The sequence below is a fragment of the Charadrius vociferus genome, unplaced genomic scaffold (genome assembly GCF_000708025.1).
Source record: "Charadrius vociferus isolate BGI_N301 unplaced genomic scaffold, ASM70802v2 scaffold455, whole genome shotgun sequence".
Taxonomy (NCBI): domain Eukaryota; kingdom Metazoa; phylum Chordata; class Aves; order Charadriiformes; family Charadriidae; genus Charadrius; species Charadrius vociferus.
In genome coordinates this window covers 1,745,360-1,755,637 of record NW_009648550.1, presented here as the reverse complement: position 1 = coordinate 1,755,637, position 10,278 = coordinate 1,745,360, and the positions used below count along the sequence as shown (strand labels likewise).

General features: G+C 40.2%; 1 protein-coding gene across 1 annotated transcript; it reads right to left on the bottom strand.

Annotated features, from left to right (window-relative positions):
- Positions 1-8,862: 8,862 nt before the first annotated feature.
- On the bottom strand, positions 8,863-10,122 carry LOC104287368 (chromosome unknown open reading frame, human C2orf73). The gene is made up of 3 exons (XM_009886066.1): positions 10,085-10,122; positions 9,147-9,193; positions 8,863-9,041 (listed from the first exon to the last, which is right to left on the bottom strand). Exons 1-3 carry the CDS (start codon positions 10,120-10,122, stop codon positions 8,863-8,865), a joined length of 264 nt encoding a protein of 87 aa, XP_009884368.1.
- Between the last annotated feature and the right edge of the window lie 156 nt (positions 10,123-10,278).

The following is a 10,278-nucleotide window of genomic DNA, read 5'->3' as shown; positions in this document are numbered from 1 at the left end:
CATAAGCTCCTGTAACCTAGGAGATCAGGAGGCAGTATTTTAGATGAGTGTTAGAATATTCAGAGACATTTCCTGAGATTTGGATTTTGGCTCTGTTTAACATTTTACCACATCAGCAGATTCGCAATACAGCTAATTAAAGCTAGGCAGTTAGGCACGGCTGGCACAGTCGATCTAGTAATATTGCCACCATTATCATCGTGTCATGGCACCTTAAATTCATGATAAGCTTCCAAGATTCCTGCAAAGTAGGAAAGCATCATCCTGACAAACTAAGTGCTGATGCTCATAAAAATTGACTGGGTCATAGTCACTATGTGGATGTAGGAGCTCAGAGCTAGGAATCAAACACAGATCTTCTGAGTTCTAGTTGAATGATTAAAGTCAGTTGCCCATCATTCTGTTCTCACAAATTCCTTCTGCTATTTCTGTTCGGGAGAACAAAAGCTTCCGGAACCATTTTTTTTTTCCAATGGTCTGAGAAATCGTTCAGCCTAGAGATACAGGTCATGATGATATTGTCAGGGTATCTTGCCTTTGCAATGTTAATATGTAAGGCTAATATAAATCATGTAAAGACACGGTGTATTGACCCATTTCAGCGACAGGAATAGCAATTGCTAGATGAAAGTGGTTTATAGCTCTGTAAAGCATCACAAATATGCAAAAAGCATTATAAAATCATTCACTATTAATTATTTAAACAAAATTCTTTTTCTGTAATTTTGTATGGCTGGAACTATTTTGATGCTTCGGCTAAAATATGAACAAGTCTACAAGTTCACAGTACAGCAGTCCGGAAATATTTTGGTTTGGGTTTTTTTGTTTGTTTTAATTGAACAAAGCTTATACCCCCACCACATTACTGTAAACCACCCTTGTCAGCATGCACTGTACCAACATGTAGCAATGTCACAGGAAGGGGGCCTTAACTTTTGTTGATTACATTTCATTCCATGTGGTAGAAATCATCACAGTAGTGCAAGAAACCCAGACAATGAACAAACGAACATCTGAAGGTAATTTAGCTGTCTATGTGATAAGACTCCTGAACATGATGCAAAACAATGTCAAGCAAAGCCACTCCACTAGCAGCACTTCTGTTATATCAGCCAAATGCTTAGACTGGGCTAAGCCATACCTCTCAAGCCAAATGTCTCCAGTTCAAATCAATATTCATTGTTTATCATGGAGAGCAGCTTTGATTTGAGAGATATTTTCTGGGCGTTTGTCCGCATTACGATCACTTTGCAGAGGGCTGAAGGGAGCTCGCTGGAGTTTTGGCATATTCCAAAACGAAGGGAAGGTAATGAGACACTTTTCTTATCATGCACATATTCGGATACTCAGCAGTGGGGAATACCGTTTGAACTGCCTACATTCTACCTTGTCGTCTTATTAATGTTTTAATTGACATTTGCGGTGAATAAATGCTTTACTGTTTTTTCTGTATTATTCTCTGCACAAGAATAAGCACAGAGCAGCAGAGACCAGTGTGTATGTTGCACACACTACCTTCAGAGATATTCCACTGTCTAGAGAGCTGTTTCCAGGCAGTCTAGTCAAGGGAAGAAGGAACAGTGAAAGATTAAAGAGAACATGAATGAAAACATCAGTGCCAAGCCTGTGTGCAATGCTCACCTTCCCCGAGCACCAGGCAGCTTCTTAACTGCTTCTTGGCATCTGTAAATTGCATGTTCATTAAGTCATTAAAAATTAAACAAAAAAAGATTAGTATTTTTTAATGATCCCATTGCTCTCACATCTCCACTCAAGTACTGGCAAATAGGTTTCACATTGAAAAATGTCCTTCTTGCAGGACAAGTGGAGGGGGATTGGACGCAGAGGGAAGACCTCAGGCGCAATTGCATTGAGCTGTGCTAGGAAGGGCTTCTAGACCACCCGTAGAGCTCCCAGCAAGTCTGTCTCTTTAGGTACTGTTAAATTCAAATAAAATCCTGGTCAGGACTGTGATTAGGACACCAGCACTTGGTCAACGGGATGATTTCCTAGAGTAAACTTTACACATTTTGGCCCCATTACGTTCATTTGCCATTACGTTTGGTGTTTGCTTCACATCAGATATTCCCCACTTTCACCCCTGGTTAGAACCGCAGTGTTTCACAGACACTCTGTGGTTGCACAAACCACTTCCCCTCCCATGTGCAGTGACAGCAGTTGTATTCATAGAAGAGTTCTAGTAGGAACTTCCATGGAGCACAGCTTAATCCCCATTGATTTGTGCCAAAGAAATGCAACGGCAGGGCTGTGTCCTTTTTCAAAGACTGCAGTTTTGTCCTGCTCCCATTACTTACTACAAATGGGAAATGCGTATTAAACTGAGGCTCCATTCCTTTTGTTAGGCTGGAACCACTGACTTTGCAATTTCATTAACTTGCGACTAGATGAAAGCCACAGTCCTCTTAGACAATTAGAATATAAAGTGCCATTGCAGGGCCGGATCCAACTACCATTAAAGCCTATGGCACCATTTCCATTGCCTTCAACCCCACCCTATAGCTAAAGATTGACTGGAAAAGACTTAATAGTACCTTACAAGTTATTTTGATTCTAAAGTGTATTCTGTTCCTACTGGTAGCTACCGCTTTATTAAACATGCTGACCATCCACTGCCACAATGCACAGAGATAATGCCACATGTCACAGAAATACGAGGGTATTACGGCTTAAGCTGGGCATGTAAAATGACAGTACGACGTAATGCTTGAATACTGCCATCTCAGGCTGCTTCACTGCTCTTCACAAGTAGCCACGCGTAGAAGAGAGGTGAAGCTCTACCCTTAGATGCAAGTAGCAGCCAGGCTGCCTTGTAAAGATAGCCTCAGTGCTGCAGTTTTGTGAATCAAAGCCTAGGGCAGGATATCATTCCCAACTGGCCTTACGACTGGCCAGTCATATGACTGGCTGTAGACTCTGGTAATAAGCCATAATGTCACGTATTTCAGCTATTTTGGCATTCGCATTGCGGAAGGATAGAATTGATGAACTTGCCACTAGACTAGCAGCAGACACGTCCTCACGAAGCACCAGTCAGCTGAGTGCAACATAACGTTTCAGGCTGATCAGTAACAGACTAATCTATTGCAATTACAACTGTTGATTAATTCTGAGAGGTTTTGGAAATTCACTAGCCCAATCATATAGATTAAATGTCACAAGTTCTGTTAAATCAGTGCTATAGAGACAATAATATAGCTAATTATTCACTGTCTTCATTCCACAATGCAAATGTAGAAGTCTTGAATAATGCCACCTTCATCTTATCTAGAATGGGGTTTCCTGCTCAACTATGGCATCTTCAGCCATGTTTATTTCCAAGATTATCTGACTGAACAGAGCTCTGTCCATCCAGGTGTGCAAACAGATTGGCAACTCACATCAAAGTGACAAACCAATGACCCAGACACACTGCGTAGCATAGCTTCTAATGGAATTCCTTGTGACTGAGCTCCTAACAACACCCACGCATATCTAACTACCTAATTCCTACCCACCATCCTGAACCGTATCTCTAGGAATAGAAAAAAAATATAATAATCCATCGTCCCGAACCTCCTTTTATATCTGTATATTCAGAAGTACTGTGGAAAAAAACATTGACACCTCATTGACAAGAGCTTCTCACGCCCTGGGAAGGAAGAGTGTGTGTGGAGCAAACAACAGCCAGGAACTGCGAGAAGCCTCAACCATAAGCTTTGCCATTTTATGCTGGACTATACCAATCATAGACTGAGTTCACTGCAAGACTGTGCTGCTTTCCATCACTTAAACCAGGACAGAGGGCTTCCTAGTGCTGGTAGTCTGGTGCAAGAACACTTCTATAGCAGGATTACGGAGGCTGCTAGTGCACCCCTTACTGCGAAAAATTCTCTCAGAGGCTGAAAGACAAGGCACTACACATTCTGCACAGTTACTCTGCTAACAGGATCCATGTCACCAGCAAAAGACAGCACAGTCTGTCTACTTTGTAAAGGTAGAGCAGTTCAGACCACAGCTGGACCAACTGGATTTTAGGCTTCTCTCTGCATTAAATTTCACTGCAGAAGATGGTCAGGAAGAGAGGAGGGTGGAAGCAACAAGTGCAGCCACCAGTTCTCCTTTATGCCGTAATTTTTTAACATTGCTCAACACATATGCCTGATTTAGACAGCTGCAATTCTCCAGACCTAAGCAGTTACACAAACATTCAGACACAGAGGTAACATTAAAGACCTGGCAAATGAAAGACTAGACAGTGCTGTGGGATGAAAGCTGAATGCCAGGCCAACACTTGCTCACTTCTTCCTTCATTTTGTCTCATGAAAGCAGCACAAGACAAGCCCCGACTTCACCACCACTCCAGGGAGAACAGCAGTGGGGACACTAACCTCTCCCGTGAATGAATTCTCTCACCCCAAGGTCGAAGCCTTCTTTTTTGATAGAGGGGGATAACCTGCATCTCCTCACCATGAGTGATTGCAGGTTGGGTTGGTGACCTGTGAGAACATAACTGCTTTTATCCACTCATTTTAGCCTTGAAAGATTTTTTAGCTCACCGATCAATGACCCAGACACACTGGGTAGCGTAACTTCTAAAGAAATTCCTCATGACTGAGCTCCTAACAATACATTCAAATGTCACAAAAAGTCAGTAAACACTCTGAAGACTTAAGTGCACATTCTGGACAGCAATACCGGGAACTTCTGGGTTTAGTATCTGCTATAAAAAATCCTAAAATGTCAGCACATTTCAAAGATTTTACCATATTTTTTTAGTCTCCAGCTCACAAAAAAATCTTTGATTTAAAAAAAAAAAAAGAGAGAGAGATAAATAAGACCCATCTCTTCCACGTTGCATTTATTTCCCAATAATAGCCCACACTCATGCCAAAATCTGTAGGAGAAGGTTTAGGAGCCTTCTGCTAGAGCTCTCTTACAAAATTCCTTCCTTGCAGCTTTCTTCTGGATTGAAATTTGCCATCTAGGAACCATGAAGACTGCTTCTGAGGCTTGAGGAAGAGAACAGCTCACTGGGGATGAGCAAGGAGCAAATACCTTGGTTTATGGCCAACTTTTATGTAGCCTTCTGTCAAACCCAGCAACATGAACGCCTTAGAGAAGTAAACTCTGTTCTACTACACAGCACTTGTCACAGTGGAGGCCCATACGATGACTAGAGGTTCTGGGCACCGCAGAATCCAGGGGGGTTAGCCTAAGGTGTGTATATCTGAAGACACAAATGGAACAAGAGAGGAAGAGGAAGATTTATCTCCGATTTTTTTCCTTCTATGACAGGAAGATTTTGTGTGTTATATTGTTTGATGATGCCATGGATAGGAAAGAAAGCTATCTTCAGAATATAGAAATCTATTTTGTAAACAGGTTCGGATTAAATGGAACTGTGATTTCTCCATATGTACAATGACTAATGAAATGCTTTCACTAACGCTCCATGAAAATAGAAAGTGTCATAAATGAAACAACAAATCTGTTAAAGTAACAAGCTTAGAAAGCAGAGAAAAACATATATACTTGGATAATAGATCTTCCAAAGTGCACAGCAGAGGGACACAATCAAGCAGACAGTACACTTAATACGAATTCACCACAGAACCTCAGAACAAGTGAAATATCTTCAAAATGCAGATCTGATATAGAAGAGAAGTTATCAAAAAGATTAAAGTACAGGTATACTGGTGTGGTACAGGGCAGTATAAGCATTGGACTGTGCATTTATAGTCTGATTAACATATGAATTCAATTACTGTGTATGAAATAAACTACACAACATGTAAGGAATATGAACCAGCGCCGGGAAACATTTAACTCGTGTAAGCCATGAGTAGAAACCAGTCACACTAGTAAGGATTTAGGCATTCTGACCATTTCTATTAGAATATGAGCAGTAATAACAGCGATTATCCTTTTCAAAATTATTCCCATCGTGATGAAAGACACTTAACTTTGAGCTTGTCCATGGTACCTGCTGATTCTTTAGATCGTTTTTAAGTTCAAGAACGTGAGTTCCCTCAGACTTCTCCTTTGATGACATGGGTTAATAGACCAACTGCTTTTTCAAGTGACATCGACTTTCCTTTGACTTTAATGAGCATCATTATACTGCCTTAGTACAACTGAATAATATACATGCATAACATATATATGCACATACATGCCATATCCTGTGGCAATAAATTTTCCAATTTAATTTGTCATCTACATGCCCTCTTATCCTGTAATAGACATTCCTTCATTATTTAAAATAATAATACCTGTGCTTCTAATGGTATTTACTCTACTTCAAGAATACAGAGTTAATTTATTAAAGAAGGTGAGCTGGCATGGACAGAGGCTCCAAGAGACTCCAGATGGGAGAGAAAAGTATTTATATAATATTATTTTGGAAAACACAGTTGACATGTACTACATGCTACTTGCACAGGACTACAAATAAGACAGTCCAGGATCAAGGTTCAGGTGCTTCTGAAGTGACAGAATTAAAGCTGGTTAGTGAAGATGCTCTGAGCATTCATGAGACGGAAAAGGCTTTAGATGCAATGGCGACACTCTATCCTATTAACTTGTTCTTCCATTGAGTTTAATTTTAGCATTTTGCTCTTTTAAGGCATCTTGTCTAAAACTGTACTTTGCAAAACTTAACAGTGAATTAACACAGTTTTGGGATCTATGTGCATGTTATATAAATATCCGATTAAATATAACACTGGGCTTCTGCTAGTTCATGTGAGAAAATCCATCCAGAGAAAGTATTGAAGACTTCCAGGGATGCAGAGCTGTTTTCCCCTACTTTAGATATTAAGATGTTGAACTAAGTGGCTGGAATATATTAACTGCATTCTCTATGACTGCAGTAAGAACTGAACTTACAGAGATTATCTGATCGCTTCACTGAGGTATTCATATTTTACTGTGCTGACTTCTGAGGTCTGACACTGTAGGTTTAGTTAGAATGTACTAGACGTCCCCAAAACCTCTAATTCATTCCAGGATTGGCTCCTCATGCCTAATATCTGGTGTTTGCACAGAATGCTTTAGTTCTTACTGCTTTTACACTGTCTTCTATTCTCACTCCCCACACTTTGTCGAGTTACTTTAAAAACTTAAAACTCATTATGACAAATGAAAAGTTGTAATGCACAGCATCAGGAAAACCCCCACTACATTACAGTAGATACAGATCTGATAATTTTGGTAAGACCTATATCTACAAATGCCAATTTATTATTGATACAGCAATGATGGTAGAAACTGAAGAGGTGCAGCTAGTAAACTAGTGCAGTGTTCATTGATACCAACGGAAGCTGAGTTTGTACAACAGAAGGCTAAATTAGAGCAGTTTCATACATTTTTTTGTTAAATGAAGAAAAACGAAGAATTATCACAGCATATTGTATAGGGGTGTGTTTTCATTTTGGTTATAACACAGGATCTAGTGCACTAACTAAGCACTATGTCAAATAATTTTCCCCAAGCTGTTCAAGGAATAGTTTCCCATTTTGCTACCAATCTTTAAGAGAAAAAAACTCATAAACCATGTAAGTCTAGTAGAATTATATATATTAAGGACAACTATGTCTTTCTTGAAGTAGGAAGCTGACAGTTGATTTTTCATTACTCTCACCACAGTGAAGTGCATACATGAACTCCTCCAACATGTAAGGGGGGGGCCAGTCTGAGTACTGCAAGTAATAACTTGCTCTTGCCTGTTTTATGAAAAGCTGCAAGTTAAATTTTTGAGTTAAAATGTTGAGTTTCTCTGACACAAGAATACAGGAGAAAATCTGTTGGGAATACCAGTGAAGAGTACACTGAAACTACTGGAGAAATATTCTTAATAAAACTTGTCCTTCAGTCTCTTGAAGAATTATTTTCTTTTAGTATGGAGGGAAAACCTAGAGTAAATTAGCTGCTTTCTTGTTTAACGTGCTCTAATATGAAAAAAACATTATAGACTTAAATCTTATGCAAAAGCATTCTCTTCTCCCTCAAAAGGGCTTGCTCCAAGGGTTTGTCTTCATTAGCTGTAGAGAGCAGTGACATACTATTTCTGCATTCCTGTGGACTGCAGCAAATTGTCCCTCTTGGCTGTCATTGTTTCCTACGGAAGCAACAATGGCTTCCATTTATCACAAGCTGACACCACATGGCATGCAAAATTACATTTCACACTGCAGCATCCAAAGAGATGGTATAAATAAAAGCCATTTATGTAAAACACCTAGCAACCAGCAAAAAATAAAAGGAAAAGTATAACTGGTTTGAAAAATGAAGAACCTTTTCATGAACCACAGTGACTTCTAGTTCTAACCAGCAGCTCTGAAAGCGTTAACTAACTTAAAAATCATCTTACAGAACGTATAGAAAGAATCAAGAAACTGATGCTCCAGAGAAGGCAGTGAAATTTCCCCATTAAAAACAAGTCCTGATAAACATACAGTTTTCTAGAGACATCAAAGCATGGTGCAGCTGTTAGTACGTCAAAGAAGTATTGTGTTCCCTCCAACAATTCACTGGTGTCAGCTTGTGTTTGGCGTTATTGATATTAGAATAAGCAAATGCACCAGCCTGACAGCGACTCTGGGCTCTTTTTGTTTCAGTTGCTGATGGTGGTATCAGCGTCTGCATGCTTTTATGTACAGTAGGTAACGCCCCCACTCATCTATGGAAGGACACTTCATCGTAGGATGTAAAGGGCTCCTTCCCAGCAGGGCAGCCAACATCCACTTCAGTTGTCTGAGAAATGCCTGAACTTTTGCGTCCTCTCACAAGAATTCTGGGGTATGCCTTGGCTATTTCTCTGACGTCTGGTTTTGATAAGCGATTTTCAGAGCCTACTGTCTCCTAGGAATTCTGCAGGAAGAGACTCGGTGAGGTCATTCGGCTTTTCACTGAGTTTCCTTTCTCTGTTTTTGGCCGTTCTCGTGAACATGACCCTCTAGCACTCAGGAACATTTCTGTTCCCTTAGGAACTATCGACCACTTGCTGGTTTTATCTCTGCACACACAAGAGCTCCATGTCGCTGGAAGGGGAAACAAGGTTGACATTAACCAGGGGAACATAAGCGGCTCGCAGATGCAGCTGTGAGCTGAGTTCATTTATTAGCTCAAGTGCTGGCAAGGCTTACACTTGTTTCTCGGCCTCTCTACTGGCCATTGGCCTAGGTCCGAATAGCTGAAGGCAATGGAATAATAGCTGGTTTGTCAGCCCATTTTATTCATGAAATGGGGCACGGCAGGAATACTTGGAAAGAAGCAACAAGTAAAAGAAAATGCGGCTTATTTTCTCTGGTGCACAACCACTCCGCCCCAGAGAGTGTGTGACTTGCATACGGCTCTTCTGTACGAGACTATTCATATCAGATTTCATTTCTTGCTACATGGGTTGCTATGGATACAATTCTGAACTGCTGCTTTTGTAGGCCAGGAGATTTATGACTGCATCCCGAATGATTTTGCTCATCAGAGTCACACAAGATTTTTTTTTTTTTTAAATAAACAGAAGTGGAAGCAAACACAGCCTGCATTTCTCAAAATATTTTTCACAACTAAATCCTGTATTTTGGATCTTCTTGAAGTCTACCAGAGTCTGTGGATCAGTCCCTTATTTATACCAAGGTATTGATTTATAAGAAATGCATAACCATATGTACAAACTCCCAAAAGCCAAGGCCTGCTGAAAGTTAAGGGTTTGTATCAAAACAGACCCTTGCAGACTAGCTCTCAGTTCTAATCATACTCATTCCAGCTTTTTCACGTGCAAAGACAGTCGGGTTCAATGAAGTCACAGCATAAACAGACTCTTTAGAAATCCAAATCATGTGATTTATGATTAGGTTATTGTTTATCAAAACTACAGGAAGCCTTGGCGCTACAATACGCACAGATACAAAATGGAACACGTACAAGTAATACAAAAGAGCATGTAATTAATATTAACTGCTAGCAATTCTAAAGCATCTGACAACAAATCTTCATATTAAACAGACAGTCGGAAGCTCTGGGATAAACATACTCCTCCACCTTCCTGGATGCTATTAATCATACAGGATGCACATTGTCTTACCTTTCCTCAGATGGGTTCATCAGCAGAGTCTCTGGCATTGTACCGATGGCTAAAGGAGGTCTGTTCCTGTAAAATCTCTGGAAGACCTTCGGATGCTCTAGAAGTTGCAAGTAGAACTGAAATATATAATATTGTTAGGGAGCATTTGTACTACGTGATCCAAGATAGCCCACACCATCATGCTACGTGCTGCA

What these genes read in the sequence shown, in the direction of transcription:
- LOC104287368 (XM_009886066.1), bottom strand. Translation starts at nt 10,122, where the DNA reads ATGCCAGAGACTCTGCTGATGAACCCATCTGAGGAAAG. An exon ending in ATGAACCCATCTGAGGAAAG is followed by an intron (nt 9,194 to 10,084) that starts GTAAGACAATGT and finishes CATTGCCTTCAG; the next exon opens with CTATTCGGACCTAGGCCAAT. An exon ending in AGAGAGGCCGAGAAACAAGT is followed by an intron (nt 9,042 to 9,146) that starts GTAAGCCTTGCC and finishes TTCCCCTTCCAG; the next exon opens with CGACATGGAGCTCTTGTGTG.